This window comes from Nicotiana tomentosiformis, chromosome 10 (genome assembly GCF_000390325.3).
Source record: "Nicotiana tomentosiformis chromosome 10, ASM39032v3, whole genome shotgun sequence".
Lineage (NCBI taxonomy): Eukaryota > Viridiplantae > Streptophyta > Magnoliopsida > Solanales > Solanaceae > Nicotiana > Nicotiana tomentosiformis.
The window spans coordinates 56,647,239-56,669,159 of NC_090821.1; the positions used below are offsets into that span (position 1 = coordinate 56,647,239).

The following is a 21,921-nucleotide window of genomic DNA, read 5'->3' on the forward strand; positions in this document are numbered from 1 at the left end:
TATCATGCTATTCTAGATTGTCATGCCAAGATTGTTACCTTGGCTATTCCAGCATTGCCTAAGCTGGAGTGGAAGGGTTCACTTGTTAGTTCATTTAATCGAGTTATTTCTTTTATAAAGGCTCAACACATGGTTGAGAAGGGTTGTTTAGCTTATCTACCCTATGTTCGGGATACTACTGCAGAGACTCCTGCTATTGATTCAGTGCTTGTAGTTCGGGAGTTTCCCGATGTATTTCCGTCAGATCTTCCAGGTATGCCACCTGATCGTGATATTGATTTCTGTATTGACTTGGCTTCAGATACCCAGCCTATATCTATCCCACCGTATCGCATGGCTCCGAAAGAATTGAAAGAACAGCTTGAAGAGTTACTAGCCAAAGGGTTTGTCAGACCGAGTGTATCGCCTTGGGGTGCACCAGGTATTATTTGTGAAAAAGAAGGATGGAACAATGCAGATGTGTATTGATTATCGCCAATTGAACAAAGTCACTATTAAGAACAAGTACCTGTTGCCACGTATTGATGATCTATTTGACCAGTTGCAGGGTGCTAGGGTATTCTCTAAGATCGACTTGAGGTCGGGGTACCATCAGTTGAAGATTCGGGATTCGGATGTTCCGAAGACTGCTTTCCGTACTAGATATGGTTATTATGAGTTTCTGGTAATGTCTTTTGGTTTAACTAATGCCCTGGCAGTGTTTATGGATCTGATGAACAGGGTATTCATGCCATATATTGATTTGTTTGTCATTGTCTTCATTGATGACATATTAATCTATTCGCCTGAGCAACATATGAGATTAGTGCTTCAGACATTGCGGGAACAAAAGCTATATGCTAAGTTCTCTAAATGTGAGTTCTGGCTTGAGTCTGTAGCATTTTTGGGACATATTGTATCGGGCGAAGGTAGTAAAGTTGATCCCAAAAAGATTGAGGCAGTTCAGAATTGGCATCGTCCCACTTCGGCGACTGAGATCAGGAGTTTTCTGGGTTTGGCAAGTTATTATCGTCGGTTCGTGGAAGGTTTTTCATCTATTGCAGCACCTTTGACCAAATTAACCCAGAAGGGTGCCCCATTCCGATGGTCCGATGATTGTGAAGTGAGCTTTCAGAAGCTCAAGACATCATTGACTACAGCACCAGTGTTAGTGTTGCCTTCTGGTTCGAGGATGTATACAGTGTATTGCAACGCTTCGCGCGTTGGCTTGGGTTGTGTATTGATGCAGGAAGGGCAAGTTATTACATATGCTTCACCTCAGCTGAAGCCCCACGAAAAGAATTATCCTGTACATGATTTGGAGTTAGCTACAATTGTTCACGCTCTTAAGATTTGGAGGCATTATCATAATGGGGTGTCTTGTGAAGTTTACACTGATCATCGCAATTTGCAGTATTTGTTCAAGCAGAGGGACTTAAATTTGAGACAGCGCAGATGGCTGGAGTTACTAAAATATGATATTACTATCTTGTATCATCCGGGCAAAGCAAATGTGGTTGCAGATGCCTTGAGCAGAAAGGCGAAGAGTATGGGTAGTTTGGCTTTCATTTCAGCAGAGGAAAGGCCATTAGCCTCAGATATTCAGTCCTTGGCTAACAGACTTGTGAGGCTGGACATTTCAGAGCCCAGCCGAGTTCTGGCATGTGTTGTGGCCCAATCTTCACTATTGGAGCAGATCAAGGCTCGCCGGTATGATGACCCACACCTGGTGGTTCTTCGTGAAACGGTACTACGAGGTGATACCAAGGAAGTTACTATTAGAGCGGATGGTGTTCTGCGACTCCAGGATCGTCTATGTGTTCCTAATGTGGATGGGCTGAGGAAAAAGATCCCGGAAGAGGCACACAGTTCTCGATATTCTATTCATCCAGGTGCTACTAAGATGTATTGTGACTTGAGGCAACATTATTGGTGGCGACGAATGAAAAAGGACATAGTTGAGTATATAGTTCAGTGTCTAAATTGCCAGCAAGTTAAATATGAGCACCAGAGGCCAGGTGTCCTACTCCAACAGATGACCATACCAGAATGGAAATGGGAACGAATTACTATGGATTTTGTAGTTGGGTTGCCGCGGACCTTGAGGAAGTTTGATGCAGTTTGGGTGATTGTTGACAGGTTGACCAAGTCGCCACATTTTATTCCTGTTGTGACTACGTATACTTCAGAGAGGTTGGCCCAGATTTATATTCAGGAGATAGTTCGGTTGCACGGTGTGCCAATTTCCATCATATCAGATAGAGGCCCTCAGTTTACTTCACATTTCTGGAGAGCAGTACAGAGTGAGTTAGGGACCCGTGTAGAGCTCAGTACAACCTTTCATCCGTAGACCGATAGACAGTCAGAGAGGACAATTCAGATTTTAGAGGATATGCTCAGAGCATGTGTGATTGACTTTGGAGGTCAGTGGGATCGTTTCCTGCATTTGGCCGAGTTTGCTTATAATAACAATTACCAATCCAGCATCGAGATGGCTCCATTTGAGGCTTTATATGGTCGGCGATGTCGTTCACCTATCGGATGGTTTGAGCCAGGTGAGGCTAAGTTATATGGTACTGATTTGGTAAGGGATGCCTTGGAAAAGGTAAAGTTGATTCAGGAGCGACTTCGTACAGCACAGTCCAGACAAAAGAGTTACGCGGATCAAAAAGCGCGTGATATATCATTTATGGTAGGTGAAAAAGTTCTCTTGAAGGTTTCGCCGATGAAGGGAATTATGAGATACGGGAAGAAGGGCAAGTTGAGCCCAAGGTTTATAGGCCCATTTGAGGTGTTGAAACGAGTTGGGGAGGTTGCTTATGAGCTTGCCTTGCCTCCCAGCCTATCGGGAGTTCATCCAGTTTTTCACGTATCTATGCTCCGGAAGTATCATGCCGACCTATCACATGTGTTAGACTTCAGCACAGTTCAGCTAGATAATAGCTTGGGTTATAAAGAAGAGCCAATTGCCATTGTTGATAAACAGGTTCGCTAGTTAAGATCCAAGAGGATTTCTGCAGTAAAAGTCCAGTAGAGGGGCCAATCAGTCGAAGAAGTGACTTGGGAGGCCGAGGAAGACATGCGGAGCAGATATCCACACTTATTTAGCACTCCAGGTACAATTCTAAACTCGTTCGAGGACGAATGTTTGTTTAAGAGGTGGAGAATGTAATGACCCAACCGGTCATTTTAACTTTTATAACTCCGTTCCCTAAAATAAAACTTCCTGTAGGTTCTTGTAATGATTTATGACTTACGGGGATGGTTGGTTCAGGATTTGGAAGTGTTTGGGGTGAAACCAGAACACTTGGTTCCTTAAGTTGGCCTTAAAGTGCTAAGTTTGACTTCGGTCAACATTTTTGTAGAAACGACCCCGGAATAGAATTTTGATGATTCCAACAGCTCCGTATGGTGATTTTGGACTTAGGAGCGTATTCAAAATTTTATTTGAAAGTCCGTAGTTAAATTAGGCTTGAAATAACTAAAAATAAGAATTTAAGTTTGGAAGTTTGACCGATGAGTTGACATTTTGATACCGGAGTTGGAATCCAGTTCCGAAAATTTTCATAGCTCCGTTATGTAATTTATGACTTGTGTGTAAAATTTGAGGTCAATCGGAGTTGATTTGATAGGTTCCGACATCGAATGTAGAAGTTGAAAACTCTTAGTTTCATTAAGCTTGAATTGGGGTATGATTCATGGTTTTAGCGTTGTTTGATGTGATTTAGAGGTTCGACTAAGTTCGTATGATATTTTAGGACTTGTTGGTATATTTGGTTGAGGTCCCGAGGGCCTCGGGTGAGTTTCGGATGGTTATCGGATCAAAGGTTGGACTTAAAAAGCTGCTGCAATTTTCCCTTCTGCTGTATATTCTGGGCTGTGATCGAGCCCCAGATCGAACCCAGATATCGAGCCCACAATCGAGGCCTGAGTCGAAGCTAGGGACGAGGCTCAGTATCGAAGCCATGATCGAAGGCAAGGCTCGAGGGCCAGGGTCAAGACCCAAGATCGAACTTGATCGAAGCCATGACCATGTCCCTGAGACCGAGCTCCTTGAGATCGAGCTCCCTGAGACCGAGCTCCTTGAGATCGAGCTCCTTGATCGAGCTCCTTGAGATCGAGCTCCCTGAGATCGAGCTCCCAGAGACCGAGCTCCCTAAGACCGAGCTCCTTGAGATCGAGCTCCCTGAGACCGAGCTCCTTGAGATCGAGCTCCCTGAGATCAAGCTCCCCTGATCGAACTCCTTAATCGAACTGGGCAGAGCTGTAAGTTATAAAAACAGAGGACATTCGTCCCATTTGCCATTTTTGGCGAACTTGAGCTTGAGCAGAGGCGGCTTTTGGCAGATTTTCAAAGGAAAAACATTGGGGTAAGTGATTCTAACTCGGATTTGGTCTACATATACAAGTATATCATTGTTTTCACAATCTAATTAGTGTTTTTAGATTGAATTTTGGAAAAAAGTTTAGAAATCTCATAGAAATAAAATTTTGAGATTTCGGTATCGATTCGGAGTCGGATTTGAGTGAAACTGGTATGGTTGGACTCGTAATTGAATGGGTTGTCGGATTTCATAACTTTCGCCGGATTCCGAGATGTGGGCCTCACGGGCGAATTTTTAATTAATTTCGGGATTTTTATTAAAAATATAGTATTTCCTTATAGAATTTATTTCCTATAATTTTTAGTGATTGTATCGAATTATTTTGGCTAGATTCGAGCCAGACAGAGTTGGATAATCGTGGAAAAGGCAAAATTATGGATTAAATTGGAGCAAGACGAGGTAAGTCTCTTGTCTAATCTTGTGAGGAAAAATTACCTCATAGGTGATTAAGATTAAATAATTATTGCTAATTGTGGGGGCTACGTACGCACGAGGTGACGAGAGTCCGTGAGTAGCTACTATTAATGCTAAAGTCCGGGTAGTTTAGGACTCAAAGCATGTATTACTTGTATAAATTGTATTCTTTGATAAATTAATATTATATATATATATATATATATATATATATATATATATATATATATATATATATATATATATTGTGAATTATTTGATAAAGATAGTAAAGGATGAAAATCTCATAGGCTTGATTTCTATTTAAATCAATTAATTGTCAAAAGAAATTGTTCTCCTCCCAACTTTATCATATAATAAACATACTGTCCTTCCGGAGGCACATAAGAAAATGTCATCCTTTCTTGTGGAGCGGGCCGAACGCCTCGGCAGGATAGATGCATCTATGGATCGCACCGCACGTCCCTCGGCAGTGTACACGACACTCTGGATCGGGCCGTACGTCCTCGGCAGAAATCGTGCTTAATAATAATAATAATTACACGATGCTTTAATAATTTATTTCAGCTTGTGAAGCTAATTAGTAAATTGAAAAATTTTCGGAATTTAATGAATTATTATTCTTGCTTGTTAAGGAATTAATTGTTACTCCTGTAAATGAGATTTAATTGATAAATTAGAATTTATGTGAATTGAAGGAATTTAATTAATATATTGAGAATTTATACATTTGAAGAAATTTGATTATTTCCGCTGATTAAATAAATTATTGTAAATTCTATAAATCATGCTGATTTAAATATCCTAGTTTTATTTCAATTATTATTGACATATAGTGAGTGTCAAAGTCGGCCATCTCGTCTCTACCACTTCAAGAGTAGGCTTGATACTTACTGGGTACACGTTGTTTACGTACTCATACTACACTTGCTGCACTTTTTATGCAGTATCTGAGACAGGTACTAGTGGAGGACCGATCATCACAGACCCACGTCATCCCGAGGCATAGTGGTGAGCTGCCTTTCTGAGCCGTTCTGCAGCTACCAGTGTATCTTCTGATATTTATATTCTATCTATTTTATTTCAGACAGTATTTGGAGTTTTGTATAATCTACTAGATGCTCATGCACTTGTGACACCAGGTCTTGGCACACATATTGGTAGAGTTTGGGTTTATATTTTCTTTGTTTTAAATTTTATCAATGTATGCTTAATTTATTAGTTAGCTTGCCTAGCTGTAGTGTTGGGCGCCATCACGACCTACAGGTGAAATTGGGTCGTGACAACATGGTATCAGAGCACTAGGTTCACGTAGGTCTCACAAGTTATGAGCAGACCTAATAGAGTCTTGCGGATCGGTACAGAGACGTCTGTACTTATCTTCGAGAGGCTATATGGTGTTAGGAAACTACCTTTCTTCATATTCTATCGTGCAATTGATGTAGTACTAAAAATCCTTCTTTTATTCTCTCACAGATGGTGAGAACGCGCTCTAATGAGATTCCAGACCAGGGAAGAGCTACTCCCCCAGTTGCTAGAGGCCGAGGAAGAGGCCGAGGGAGGGCTCCAACCCGTGGTAGAGGGCGAGGACGTCCCAGGACTATTCCGGTTATGCCGCCAGTAGATCCAGCAGAGAATCCTATTATTGAGGAGTAGGGTGAGGTGTTTATGGCAGAGCCAGCTCCGGTGGACTTCACATCTGCACCGGGATTTTAGGATATCATGGGTCATATGCTGCGATTCATGGATAATATGACTCAGGCCGGTTTATTTCCGGCAGACCCAGCCACATCTCAGCGGGCGGGGGAGCACAGACCCCTACTACGCAGGCTCATGGACAAGCAGCTGCTATATATCAGACCCAGGGTGCACTACCCATGGGTGGAGTCCAACCAGTGGCAGCAGCTACACCTGAGCCCAGGCCAGCTGTAGCCGCGGATCCTCAGAAACTATTGGACAGATGGACTAGGCTACATCCTCCTGTCTTCGGGGGTGAGCGACATGAGGATCCACAGGATTTCATTGATCGTTGCAAGGATAGACTGTACAACATGAGGATATTGGAGTCCCATGGGGTTGATTTCGCTACTTTTCAGCTATAGGGTAGAGCCCGTAGATGGTGGCAGTCTTATGCTCTTGGCAGACCAGCAGATTCTCCTCCCATGACTTGGGACAGGTTCACCCGTATCTTCTTGGACAGGTATATTCCACCCTCCCAGAAGGAAGAGTTGCGATTTCAGTTTGAGCAGCTCCAGCAGGGTCAGATGTCAGTGACCGATTATGAGGCGAGGTTTTCTGAATTATCTCGCCATGCACTAATGATACTCCCTACTGAGGCGAAGAGAGTGCGAATGTTTGTAGCCGATTTACATACTGGTTTTCAGGCCACTATGGCTCGAGAGGTTGAGATGGGTACTTCTTATGAGCGAGTTGTGGAGATATCCCGGAGGATTGAGGGTGTACGCCAGCGGAGCCGAGAGCAGATTATGAGAGATAAGCGGTTCAGGTACTCTGGAGAGTTCAGAGGTGCTCCGTCCGGGGGCAGAGGTCAGTTCGTGAGGGTACTGTCCAGCAGACCCCCATATCCAGCACCACCACCTCCTCGAGGTGCTCCAGTGCGACCTTATCTCAATGCTATCCCAGAGAGTTCTTACCGCCCACTAGCTATTCAGGGTCCTCCCAGTGGGTATTCAGGTCCCCAGGGTCAGACACTTAGTCAGCAGCCCATCGTACCGAAGAGTTGTTACGAGTACGGGGATCCCAGTCACATGCGGAGGTTTTGCCCCAGGCTTCGGGGTAGACCAGTACAGCACGGTCAACAGCTTATGCTTACCGGACCAGTTGCTCCACCAGTAGTCCGACTACCCAGAGGTGGAGGACAGGTGGGTAGGAGTCGTCCTAGAGGTGGAGGTCAGCCAGGCGGAGGCCAGCCAGTTGGCCCTTCAGCTCGGTTCTATGCTTTTCCGGCTAGACCAGATGCAGAGGCCTCAGATGCCATGATTACATGTATTATTTCTGTTTGTGGCAAAGATGCCTCAGTATTATTTGATCCAGGATCTACGTATTCATATGTGTCATCTCTATTTGCTCCATTCCTGGGTGTTTCTCGTGAGTCCTTGAGTACTCCTGTTTATGTGTCCACTCCTATGGGCGATTCTGTTGTCATGAACCGGATCTACCGGTCCTGTATTATTACATTCTGTGGTTATGAAACTAGAGCAGATCTCTTATTGCTTGAGATGATCTATTTTGAAATTATTCTGGGTATAGACTAGTTATCTCCATATCATGCTATTCTAGATTGTCATGCCAAGATTATTACCTTGGCTATTCCAGCATTGCCTAAGCTGGAGTGGAAGGGTTCGCTTGTTAGTTCATTTAATCGAGTTATTTCTTTTATAAAGGCTCAACACATGGTCGAGAAGGGTTGTTTAGCTTATCTACCCTATGTTCGGGATACTACTGCAGAGACTCCTGCTATTGATTCAGTGCTTGTAGTTCAGGAGTTTCCCGATGTGTTTCCGTCTGATCTTCTAGGTATGCCACCTAATCATGATATTGATTTCTGTATTGACTTGGCTTCAGATACCCAGCCTATATCTATCCCACCGTATCGCATGGCTCCGAAAGAATTGAAAGAATTGAAAGAACAGCTTGAAGAGTTACTAGCCAAAGGGTTTGTCAGATCGAGTGTATCACCTTGGGGTGCACCGGTATTATTTGTGAAAAAGAAGGATGGAACAATGCAGATGTGTATTGATTATCGTCAATTGAACAAAGTCACTATTAAGAACAAGTACCCGTTGCCGCGTATTGATGATCTATTTGACCAGTTGCAGGGTGCTAGGGTATTCTCTAAGATCGACTTGAGGTCGGGGTACCATCAGTTGAAGATTCGGGATTCGGATGTTCCGAAGACTGCTTTCCGTACTAGATATGGTCATTATGAGTTTCTGGCAATGTCTTTTGGTTTAACTAATGCCCTCGCAGCGTTTATGGATCTGATGAACAGGGTATTCATGCCATATATTGATTTGTTTGTCATTGTCTTCATTGATGACATATTAATCTATTCGCGCAGTAAGGAGGAACATGAGCAGCATATGAGATTAGTGCTTCAGACATTGCGGGAACAAAAGTTATATGCTAAGTTCTCTAAATGTGAGTTCTGGCTTGAGTCTGTAGCATTTTTGGGACATATTGTATCGGGCGAAGGTATTAAAGTTGATCCCAAAAAGATTAAGGCAGTTCAGAATTGGCATCGTCCCACTTCGGCGATTGAGATCAGGAGTTTTCTGGGTTTGGCAGGTTATTATCGTCGGTTCGTGGAAGTTTTTTCATCTATTGCAGCACCTTTGACCAAATTAACCCAGAAGGGTGCCCCATTCCGATGGTCCGATGATTGTGAAGTGAGCTTTCAGAAGCTCAAGACATCATTGACTACAACACCAGTGTTAGTGTTTCCTTCTGGTTCGAGGATGTATACAGTGTATTGCGACGCTTCACGCGTTGGCTTGGGTTGTGTATTGATGCAGGAAGGGAAAGTTATTGTATATGCTTCACGTCAGCTGAAGCCCCACGAAAAGAATTATCCTGTACATGATTTGGAGTTAGCTGCAATTGTTCACGCTCTTAAGATTTGGAGGCATTATCATAATAGGGTGTCTTGTGAAGTTTACACTGATCATCGCAGTTTGCAGTATTTATTCAAGCAGAGGGACCTAAATTTGAGACAGCGCAGATGGCTGGAGTTACTAAAAGATTATGATATTACTATCTTGTATCATCCGGGCAAAGCAAATGTGGTTGCAGATGCCTTGAGCAGAAAGGCGAAGAGTATGGGTAGTTTGGCTTTCATTTCAGCAGAGGAAAGGCCATTAGCCTCAGATATTCAGTCCTTGGCTAACAGACTTGTGAGGCTGGACATTTCAGAGCCCAGCCGAGTTCTGGCATGTGTTGTGGCCCAATCTTCACTATTGGAGCAGATCAAGGCTCGCCGGTATGATGACCCACACCTGGTGGTTCTTCGTGAAACGGTACTACGAGGTGATACCAAGGAAGTTACTATTAGAGCGGATGGTGTTCTGCGACTCCAGGATCGTCTATGTGTTCCTAATGTGGATGGGCTGAGGAAAAAGATCCCGGAAGAAGCACACAGTTCTCGATATTCTATTCATCCAGGTGCTACTAAGATGTATTGTGACTTGAGGCAACATTATTGGTGGCGACGAATGAAAAAGGACATAGTTGAGTATGTAGCTCAGTGTCTAAATTGCCAGCAAGTTAAATATGAGCACCAGAGGCCAGGTGGCCTACTCCAATAGATGACCATACCAGAGTGGAAATGGGAACGAATTACTATGGATTTTGTAGTTGGGTTGCCGCGGACCTTGAGGAAGTTTGATGCAGTTTGGGTGATTGTTGACAGGTTGACCAAGTCGGCACATTTTATTCCTGTTGTGACTACGTATACTTCAGAGAGGTTGGCCCAGATTTATATTCAGGAGATAGTTCGGTTGCACGGTGTGCCAATTTTCATCATATCAGATAGAGGCCCTCAGTTTACTTCACATTTCTGGAGAGCAGTACAGAGTGAGTTAGGGACCCGTGTAGAGCTCAGTACAACCTTTCATCCGTAGACCGATGGACAGTCAGAGAGGACAATTCAGATTTTGGAGGATATGCTTAGAGCATGTGTGATTGACTTTGGAGGTCAGTGGGATCGTTTCCTGCATTTGGCCGAGTTTGCTTATAATAACAATTACCAATCCAGCATCGAGATGGCTCCATTTGAGGCTTTATATGGTCGGCGATGTCGTTCACCTATCAGATGGTTTGAGCCAGGTGAGGCTAAGTTATATGGTACTGATTTGGTAAGGGATGCCTTGGAAAAGGTAAAGTTGATTCAGGAGCGACTTCGTACAGCACAGTCCAGACAAAAGAGTTGCGCGGATCAGAAAGCGCGTGATATATCATTTATGGTAGGTGAAAAAGTTCTCTTGAAGGTTTTGCCGATGAAGGGAATTATGAGATACGGGAAGAAGGGCAAGTTGAGCCCAAGGTTTATAGGCCCATTTGAGGTGTTGAAACGAGTTGGGGAGGTTGCTTATGAGCTTGCCTTGCCTCCCAGCCTATCGGGAGTTCATCCAATTTTTCACGTATCTATGCTCCGAAAGTATCATGCCGACCTATCACATGGGTTAGACTTCAGCACAGTTCAGCTAGATAATAGCTTGGGTTATGAAGAAGAGCCAATTGCCATTGTTGATAAACAGGTTCGCCAGTTAAGATCCAAGAGGATTTCTGCAGTAAAAGTCCAGTAAAGGGGCCAATCAGTCGAGGAAGTGACTTGGGAGGTCGAGGAAGACATGCGGAGCAGATATCCACACTTATTTAGCACTCCAGGTACAATTCTAAACTCGTTCGAGGACGAATGTTTGTTTAAGAGGTGGAGAATGTAATGACCCAACCAGTCATTTTAACTTTTAGAACTCCGTTCCCTAAAATAAAACTTCCTATAGGTGCTTGTAATGATTTATGACTTGCGGGGATGGTTAGTTCGGGATTTGGAAGTGTTTGGGGTGAAACCAGAACACTTGGTTCCTTAAGTTGGCCTTAAAGTGCTAAGTTTGACTTCGGTCAACATTTTTGTGGAAACGACCCCGGAATAGAATTTTGATGATTCCAATAGCTCCGTATGGTGATTTTGGACTTAGGAGCGTGTTCAAAATTTTATTTGAAAGTCCGTAGTTAAATTAGGCTTGAAATGACTAAAAACAAGAATTTAAGTTTGGAAGTTTGACCGATGAGTTGACATTTTGATACCGGAGTCGGAATCTAGTTCCGAAAATTTTCATAGCTCCATTATGTAATTTATGACTTGTGTGTAAAATTTGAGGTCAATCGGAGTTGATTTGATAGGTTCCGACATCAAATGTAGAAGTTGAAAACTCTTAGTTTCATTAAGCTTGAATTGGGGTATGATTCATGGTTTTAGCGTTGTTTGATGTGATTTAGAGGTTCGACTAAGTTCGTATGATATTTTAGGACTTGTTGGTATATTTGGTTGAGGTCCCGAGGGCCTCGGGTGAGTTTCGGATGGTTAACGGATCAAAGGTTGGACTTAAAAAGGTGCTGCAATTTTCCCTTCTGCTGTATATTCTGGGCTGTGATCGAGCCCCAGATCGAACCCAGATATCGAGCCCACAATCGAGGCCTGAGTCGAAGCTAGGGACGAGGCTCAGTATCGAAGCCATGACCATGTCCCTGAGACCGAGCTCCTTGAGATCGAGCTCCCTGAGATCGAGCTCCCAGAGACCAAGCTCCCTGAGACCGAGCTCCCTGAGACCGAGCTCCTTGAGATCGAGCTCCCTGAGACCGAGCTCCTTGAGATCGAGCTCCTTGATCGAGCTCCCTGAGATCGAGCTCCCTGAGATCGAGCTCCCCTGATCGAGCTCCTTAATCGAACTGGGCAGAGCTGTAAGTTATAAAAAGAGAGGACATTCGTCCCATTTGCCATTTTTGGTGAACTTGAGCTTGAGCAGAGGCGACTTTTGGCAGATTTTCAAAGGAAAAATATTGGGATAAGTGATTCTAACTCGGATTTGGTCTACATATACAAGTATATCATTGTTTTCACAATCTAATTAGTGTTTTTAGATTGAATTTTGGAAAAAAGTTTAGAAATCTCATAGAAACAAAATTTTGAGATTTCGGTATCGATTCGGAGTCGGATTTGAGTGAAACTGGTATGGTTGGACTCATAATTGAATGGGTTGTCAGATTTCATAACTTTCGCCGGATTCTGAGATGTGGGCCCCGCAGGCGAATGTTTAATTAATTTCGGAATTTTTATTAAAAATATAGTATTTTCTTATAGAATTTATTTCCTATAATTTTTAGTGATTGTATCGAATTATTTTGGCTAGATTCGAGCCAGACAATGTTGGATAATTGTGAAAAAGGCAAAATTGTGGATTAAATTGGAGCAAGACGAGGTAAGTCTCTTGTCGAATCTTGTGAGGGGGAAATTACCTCATAGGTGATTAAGATTAAATAATTATTGCTAATTGTGGGGGCTACGTACGCACGAGGTGACGAGAGTCCGTGAGTAGCTACTATTAATGCTAAAGTCCGGGTAGTTTAGGACTCAAAGCATGTATTACTTGTGTAAATTATATTCTTTGATTAATTAATATTAATTGATATATATATATATATATGAATATATATATGAATATATATTATGAATTGTTTGATAAAGATATTAAAGGATGAAAATCTCATAGGCTTGATTTCTATTTAAATCAATTAATTGTCAAAAGAAATTGTTCTCCTCCCAAATTTATCATATAATAACATACTGTCCTTCCGGAGGCACATAAGAAAATGTCCTCCTTTCTTGTGGAGCGGGCCGAACGCCTCGGCAGGATAGATGCATCTATGGATCGCGCCGCACGTCCCTCGGCAGTGTACACGACACTTTGGATCGGGCCGTACGTCCTCGGCAGAAATCGTGCTTAATAATAATAATAATTATACGATGCTTTAATAATTTATTTCAGCTTGTGAAGCTAATTAGTAAATTGAAAAATTTTCGGAATTTAATGAATTATTATTCTTGCTTGTTAAGGAATTAATTGTTACTCCTGTAAATGAGATTTAATTGATAAATTAGAATTTATGTGAATTGAAGGAATTTAATTAATATATTGAGAATTTATACATTTGAAGGAATTTGATTATTTTCGCTGATTAAATAAATTATTGTAAATTCTATAAATCATGCTGATTTAAATATCCTAGTTTTATTTCAATTATTATTGACATATAGTGAGTGTTAAAGTCGGCCATCTCGTCTCTACCACTTCGAGAGTAGGCTTGATACTTACTGGGTACACGTTGTTTACGTACTCATACTACACTTGCTGCACTTTTTGTGCAGTATCTGAGACAGGTACTAGTGGATGACCGATCATCACAGACCCACGTCATCCCGAGGCATAGTGGTGAGCTGTCTTTCTGAGCCGTTCTGCAGCTACCAGTGTCTCTTCTGATATTTATATTCTGTCTATTTTATTTCAGACAGTATTTGGAGTTTTGTATAATCTATTAGATGCTCATGCACTTGTGACACCAGGTCTTGGCACACACATTGGTAGAGTTTGGGTTTATATTTTCTTGGTTTTAAATTTTATCAATGTATTCTTAATTTATTAGTTGGCTTGCCTAGCTGTAGTGTTGGGCGCCATCACGACCTACAGGTGAAATTGGGTCGTGACAGAAGGCAAGCATTAGTTTAATTGCTATAGACAACAAAGGTACTTTGCTTCATACCCATGGATCCCCAATTCAGTTTATTGGGAAGGCATTGCTGAGGCGTTTGCAATTTGAAAGGAATAGTAGACATGTTTGAAGAAAAGTGTGAAGGCTTCTTGGGATGTAAGTGGCTTATGAGGATATTTGGAACATGTTCAAACATGTCTTCAAACGTTGAACATGTTTTTTTTTAAAATATATTTTAAGATGTTTAATTATGTTGCTCATAACTTGCAGTTCTCTATTTCTTTAGTACATGTTTTTTTTCCCGAGAAAAGTATGTTCCCAAGCTGGATTGTAAATGAGGTTGTATGCTCATTTGGGCATATCTTGTCCTTAATGAGTTAATAGATGACTGTTTTTTTATGGAAAAAAGGATAAGTAACTTTATGAAACTATTATAGAATATTTAAAAGGATTACTGAAAATAAGAAGAATTGCAAATATAAAATCAATTATTTAGCCTTTCTAAAACCATTTATGCTTGTTAATATGACAAATCGAAGCTTCAAAGTTTCTAAAAACCAATTCCTATTATAATAGGTCGTTTAGAAATTCTTTCTAGATAGGGGTTAAAGTAGCCAAAAAGTGAAGAAGGTAGATACCTAATAATTGACCAAGATATAATCTGACCAGATACCTATTAACTTACCACATTTGATATATCATATAATCAACTAATTAAACCAACAATAGTTATAATTGACAAACACCAAACTTTGCATAAACATATATCTCAATCATCCAAAAAAACACAATAATAACCTGTTTAGGTAACTACAACAACATGTGGATTACATATCCTTTGTGAAAGATTAAGTTCACTATCTTCAGATACAAACTTTCATTATCAAAGAGGGAGGGAAGTTAACTTATCCTCTCCTGTTTCGACTAAATGAAATAAAGATCTGGTTATAACAACCCAAGGCTAAGGTATATCTAAATTAGGTTAATAACTATATCCGGCACATTTAAATCAATAGTTCAGCTCATCAATCTATCTATCAGTTTATAATCATTTTACAACAGACTTATTCTAATTTCAAACGCAAATGCAACGTTAATATCTCAATTTAAGCTAGGACTTCTCTTCATCTGACTGACATGTTGGTCCTGGATCGGCATCAACATCGACAAAGAACTCTTCTACTGACCAAAAAAAGAGAAAAACAAATCAAGCAATAGAACAGTCATCTATAAACATAAAGCAGATGAAACAACATTTGTTTTAGTTAAAAAGAAAAAAACTTGTGATGGTTACTGTATATATCCCCTACAGCTAAACCACCTCTAGCTTTTTCAAAGAGGAAAGCATAAAATTGGAATTTTCAAAGAAAAGCATCTGAAAATGGGTTTGAGCTGTGTAAGCAGCCACTAATGCTTGCATTAAGGTCATACCCCTTAGAATGCGGCCCTTGCCCGAATCCTGCGTGAACGCGGGATGACTTACACCGGACTGCCCCTTAAGCATATGGAAATGCAGACTAATAATATTTGCATAGGTCCAAGCATGCCAATGTGCATTCATGTATCAATGTTTACTTCTAACTTATATATTTATACATGATTAAACCATGTTTACTGCAAATGCAACAAACGAAAGCCAGGATGCACTAAACAAGGATCAGAAGTCAGATTCCAGACAAAGCCACTATTATAGTCCAATGTCGTGAAAGAAGATTAGGATCACGAAAGACCATAGCATCAGCCATTAAAGTGCATCTAATAACTTAGGCAAAAAACAGCACACAAGTTGATATGCTTAATGCTGACATTTTGTTGAACATCTCGCAGTTTATGATTCAAAGCTTAAAATTAGATGGGCAAGAAAGCAAAAAAATCTCACCTATATCATCTTGCTCAGGAGAGTCAAGTAGAATGTCTGAATCAGAAGGCAAAAAAGCAGAACCGGGATAGTTTCCAAGAGGCCCTAGATCTGTAATTGGTGTGGAGAAAAAATGAGCGTCAGCCAGAATAAAAGAGGAAAAGAATCTAAAAATCTGAGCAGAAAAGCAAATCAATAAAATCATCGTCGAAGAAGCAGCCCATACAAATTATCGTACTCACTACTAGTACTTCTGCAACTTACTTTATAAGTCATATATTCCAACACATATCATGTATCTGATCTGTAAATATAATGAATCTCTTTTTGGTTTGCCTGTCAAGCATTTTGTTTATCAAGAAATTAACGAAACCCACAGCTGATAGAACCTATAAACATTAAAGTTTATACATGTAGTGGTGCTAAAGAGAGCAACATATTGTAACCTTCATCTAGTACTCCAGAGGTATAATGCAAAATAAATTCTCTTTTTTAGTAACTGGACTTTATTTGGAATAATATTACAAGCCACTGGGTCAGATTTTGGGTGAGTGTCTTCAACTATGATAACTTCATATTATGAATTGTTAAAAGAGTTCATTTGTAATGCTTCAAATAAGACAACACGAACAAAGTTCTCAAATCAAATACTCTTCTTAACATCAAAGGAAGCACAAAAGGAGTGAGAGGGAAGTAGAACCTCATTGCAAATTTAATGACTAAAAATAAAAGCTTGAGTTGTGTATAAGCTAACTTACCTCCCAAGTTGGACAAGTCTGCTGTTAGATCTGAAAGACTGAAATTCCAAGGAATCTGAGCGAAAGATCTCAGTGAATCTCTAGAATTACCAACACCATTATCTGGTGGAAGTTCTAATCCTACTGAACTTGCTACATCAGATGGGAAAGCAGCATCAAGGGCTGACGTGTCAACTCCCATCCCTGAAATCTCTGAAGCCGTAAAGGGAAAATGCCCGCTGGAAGCTACTGATGTAGGACTTACTGTCATATCTGACATTGATGACATGGCATTGCTAGGTGGAATAGTTGGTGCTACATCCGACGCACTGGTGTCAATCACCATACTGTCAGCAGAAAAAAATTGTAAAGCGTCATTTGTCAAGCCGTGTCTCCGCCAACAAATATAAACAGTCCCGAAGCCAATGCACTTCAACCATCAAATTTATTATTTATTCATCTTTGGAAAGAAGAAGAAATGAACCTTGTTTCCTTGATAGAAGAGTTAAAACTAGACATGGGCTACAACATACAAGTAGGTTCGACATATTCAGATGAAGTAACTATTTTCACCAACCTACACTCATTTTTAACCCATGTGAACCTTCAATGCTATTTCGACTCCTACCAAATTTGGCAAAGTATGAAATAAATTTCCAATTTTAGAATCAAAGAAAACTACTTCCTATATAAGAAAAAATTCTCACTCGTTTCCAGAATTCATCCTCATCGGATGATAGTTTCCTGGCGCTGGCACACCATTAACCACATGGCAGCTGGACATGCCCATTGGATCAAGATGAGGTTGACCTGCAGCTGGAGCTGGATGTTGCTGAAGGACGGGATATCCCATGGGTAAGTTGTTGACTGCACTGGAAACAAGTGGCAATAAATATAATGATAATAAAGCTAAATAAAAGACCTATTCATCTGTTCTTAAAATAACAATATACCCATACTCTATTCAAGTAGCTTGACTACAATTTGAAAGGCCATGTTACTTAATAAATATTGAGGAAGAAAGGAAGCAGATGAAAGGAAGTGCAGAGGGCAAGATGAACTACACACTTTGCAAAAACCTTATGTTGTATACAGTTGAACATTATTTTCAAGTTCCTAGAAGATATAGTTTCTTCCACCAAAATATTCAAGCTTCTTCGCTAATAAAGATTAGTACGGTTGAAGCTTGGAAAAATTGAATAAGCCATAGCTTCAGCTAGACCATCCACTCCATCTTGTTCACAAAACAAAAAGATCAGAAAGACGGACCTAGAAAAGGCTCAATTAATTGATGATTGGACAATCTCAAAATTTCAAAAACTAATTCCGAAGCAGAATAATGCAGTAACTTTCGCCTTCATAAGACAAATAAATTTACCTGGCATGGTGCTAATCCCATTCTGCATAGGAGCCAATGGAACCTTTGGAGGCACTGGATATTTCATTAGATGATACTGATGCTCAAGCAAATGATTGAACAAGATGATTTGTTTCTTCAGTTTAAGCCTAATGTAGTAGGCCCGAAAGAAATCTGCATTTTCTTCTTCTAATTTTTGCCAAACTGGATACAATATGAAAAAGATTTAAAAGCTGGAACTGAAAACCTAAAGTAACCACCCAGTAACCATAGACATAAACCAGAAAATACTTGGTCAAAAAACACATGAAACAGTAGATAGCATATCTAAAGCATAAACAAATTCTCAGTAACATCATGTACCTACCTAGAGTTGTAAATCCAGGATCTATCCTCGCACGATTCAGAAGTGTTTTTACCACTTCATCCTTATTCATATACAGTTGCAAGCACCGTTCAATCAAGTTTTGGACCTGCAACAATATGTCATCATGAAGTTAAAAGACCCCGAGCACAACTTTCCAATGTATGATCTAAGCAAAAATAAGAACTTAAAGACTGTCTTACAAGTTCAATATCTTCACGTGAAACTTTCCTGTTATCATTGCCTGATGCAGAAACAGAACCTGCATCAGCTACAGGTGTATCGGCTGTATGGTTCTGCGGGTCATTTTGGGTCTCATGAGAAGCCTGGGTTGACGGTTTCTTTTCTGCAGTGTTTTGTGGATCCTGCAATATAAAGTGAAATAATAAAATTAAGAAAATATGATTCAATAGCTGAATAACATTTACCAACTTAATCTATGTTTTAAATAAAAATCACAAGAGTTTCACAATTTCAGAAATTTTTATTCTATAACCTATTTAGTATAGACTATCTGTGTGTAATCACTTACTATTATAGAACAAAACAGATAACGTAATTGCAGATAAGAGAACCCTCACCCTTCAAATAACAAGTTACAGAGGTTGGTCACAAGTTAACAGCGCGAATATTGTTACCAATTAGAAGCATTTTAACACTAATGATAAGTTGCATTGCCAAAATAATGCAACATATAACCAAGTAATGAGCAAGAAATGAAAGATCCGAACACAGCAAAGGGAACTCTGTTTGAAAATAGATAAAATAACCTGTGCGGTCTTCATTTTAGTCAACTTCAGGCGCATTAAATATCTCCATGAAGCTCCAACATTCCACCGCTGAAAGTTGTCTCACTACTTCTATGGAAAGCTGGGAGAACTAATCACCTGAGAATAAAAGGTACTATCAATAAAGAAGATGTAAAAATCACAGAAGTACGATGATAGAGGACAATTGAAAATTTAAAGTTTAGCATAAAATTTCAGAATTGAGAAAGCAAACATCATTTTCAGTGCAAGAGACTGATATATTTAGGATAATGTGAGAAAGATTACCTCGCATTCCCCACATTGGAACTGATCCATGATACTTAATGAGTTCCATGGATCATAAACAAGTTAAACTGAAAAGAAGAGAATTTATTCCAAACAACGAGCAAGCTATAAGAATATAGAAAGGAACCTATTACACTGGATAGTAAATGAGTCTGATGTTTACTTTCTTTTTTATCTTGTCTATTTTGTTCATTAAGCCCCGATATCCTCAAGTAACTACCTAGTCCCTCTCCAAAGAATCTGATCCCAAAATTGCCTGTTCTCCTTACCTTCAAACTTAAATCTTGGATTTGCCTCTTTTACATTGTAAGGTGCTCAAGCTGCACTATCTTCAAAAAATGCAAGTAAGGCAAATGGAGGAGCCAGTATTGTTGAAAGTGGAAAGAATTTGATTGGAAGAATATTACATAGAGAATGGCTTCAAAAAAGTTGTCTCCTTGTTTTTCTTTCTTTGAATTCTACTCTACAATGGCAATTGATAAGGGGTACAAGGGTGTAACACTGTCCTAATAGATTTATATTTCTCATGCATTTTTAAAGTCATTCAAAATTTCAGAATGCTTACTTACTGAGACCCAAAAGTAAAAATTCAAAAACAAACAAATTTTAGCGTGAACGAACATCGCATTAACGAGATTAACATACCATAACAAAGAATCCTGAAAAGTTACAAAAAGAATCAAGTAACCAAAATGGAAAATTCTCCACTAAAGGTTAAGAAAATTCTCCACTAAAGGTTAAGACTTTCCTACCAAATGTGTGACTTTAACTTGCTAAAAAGATAAATACTATAGAAAAGGTTCAGTCTTTTCTACCAAATTCTTGACTTTAACACAAATCTAGAATGTCTTTAATCAAAAGCTTTGAGCTTTAAAAGACAGCTCTAATGGGATATCCCAAATAAGAAATCAAAACAACCATTATCTAATTAGGCAAAAATAAAGATATTCACATTGCAAGAACCTAGTACAACCCCTCCAGCTTAACATAAAAAAATACATTTAAAAGTAAAAATTCTCAAAGATCTCAAAACTAGTAGCAAGAAGATTATCAAGATTTCATTTTTCCACAAAATCAAGATTGTTCGTTATTCAAACAACACTTAAAGTATCACTCAATTAACAATATTAAAAATTTCTTAACAATACAAAACACCAGTCTGACAAATCTCTAACCAAAGGGGTCAGATTTATACTAACTTTAATTTGTAAGCTCATAGAAATAAGAGATCTTTATACAAATAGCCAGCCTAATTCACTATTTATTGTTCCTAGCCAGTATATATCAATTAAACACTTATTATACATGGATTATACGTATATTATACATTCGCCTGCTATTTTTAGTTTACCAGTTGGGTGGGGACTATTTTTGGATTAATTCTTCCAGAAATGAACAGTAGCATCAAACACCCAATTCAGAAATGAACAACAATATGTGCAGATAAAAGCATTTTTTTTAAATGAAGAAAAAAAAAAACCAACTCAAGAAATGTTTGTATACTAAGGAGAAAACAACCAAAAAAAAAAAGGCCAAACCTTTGGCTTGCAAGTTGGCTAGTGAAATCTTGGTCTTACGGTAGCTTATGAACAAAGCGTTAGCAAAATTGAGCTTACTAAAATTAATAGAAAAAATGAAAATTAGCAAATTATCAAGAAAAGAACGAAGGGGAGAGATTAAAGGAGGAGATGAAGAAGAGAAAAGTGTAGATGGGTTGTGCTTACAAGAGTTAGAGGAGTGGAACAGTTAAGAAGAAGGAAGGTTTTAAAGCGCAGTGTGGAAAAATATGGTTTATGAGCTGCTGCTGTTTATTGGTCCTTTTGTCCAGTAAGTAAGAAAATAGCAGTAATGGAAAGTGCAAATTACCGCCAAAGATTGGTTTCAATAATACCAGGATTATTTTATTCTAATTTGAATTCAATGTGGACAATATGCTTGATACGAATTTTTAATTTTTTCTTGTTTCTCATAAATTTAGAAGCTGCTGCAATAGTATGGAGCTGAAAGCAATATTGAAACATAACTTAGTTTCATAATTCTTTTTGGAAAAAAATCCCAATTTACAATTGGTAATTGAAAAATAGCCACATTTTCAAAAGTAATCGAAATTTAGTTATTTTTTCATGTAAAGATAAAATTTGAACAAAAACACCCTTAAAAATTCGAACTCCAGCATAAATGTGTTTTTGTTCAGATTTTATCTTTACATGAAAAATTGCTGGAGTTCAAATTTTTTACATATGAGATTCCAGCATAATGCGCGGGAATTTCATAATTGCTGGAGTTCCAACATAATATGCTGGAGCCTGAAAGTTTATATCCATGAGCTCAATAATCCAGCATATTATGTTGGAACTTTTCTTGTTTTAGTTAGAATATTTTTGTCCAGATTTTATCTCTACATAAAATAGTGGCTAACCCATAATATTTTCATTTTTTTTTTCGTATGACAAATTTTATCATTGGAAAAGCAATTATATGGTTATA

General features: G+C 39.4%; 1 protein-coding gene across 3 annotated transcripts; it reads right to left on the bottom strand.

Moving 5' to 3' along the window:
* Positions 1 to 14,814: 14,814 nt before the first annotated feature.
* On the bottom strand, positions 14,815 to 21,242 carry LOC104094478 (uncharacterized). Of its 3 annotated transcripts, XM_009600418.4 has the most exons (10): positions 21,159 to 21,242; positions 20,973 to 21,049; positions 19,150 to 19,266; positions 18,583 to 18,744; positions 18,383 to 18,488; positions 18,037 to 18,219; positions 17,366 to 17,525; positions 16,680 to 17,005; positions 15,943 to 16,032; positions 15,006 to 15,245 (listed from the first exon to the last, which is right to left on the bottom strand). In XM_009600418.4, exons 3-10 carry the CDS (start codon positions 19,183 to 19,185, stop codon positions 15,175 to 15,177), a joined length of 1,134 nt encoding a protein of 377 aa, XP_009598713.1. In that variant the 5' UTR covers positions 19,186 to 19,266; positions 20,973 to 21,049; positions 21,159 to 21,242; the 3' UTR covers positions 15,006 to 15,174. The 3 variants fall into 3 exon arrangements, with proteins under 3 accessions (XP_009598714.1, XP_009598713.1, XP_009598712.1); XM_009600419.4 differs by having other exon boundaries at positions 14,815 to 15,242; positions 20,973 to 21,227; XM_009600417.4 differs by having other exon boundaries at positions 20,973 to 21,227.
* Between the last annotated feature and the right edge of the window lie 679 nt (positions 21,243 to 21,921).

Excerpts from the sequence above, each read along its gene's own strand:
- LOC104094478 (XM_009600418.4), bottom strand. The coding sequence starts at position 19,185 with ATGCGCCTGAAGTTGACTAAAATGAAGACCGCACAG. Across the intron at positions 17,526-18,036 it reads TGGGATTAGCACCATGCCAG|TCAACAACTTACCCATGGGA; the intron begins GTAAATTTATTT and ends TTTCCAGTGCAG. Across the intron at positions 15,246-15,942 it reads TCCTGAGCAAGATGATATAG|TAGAAGAGTTCTTTGTCGAT; the intron begins GTGAGATTTTTT and ends TTTTTTGGTCAG.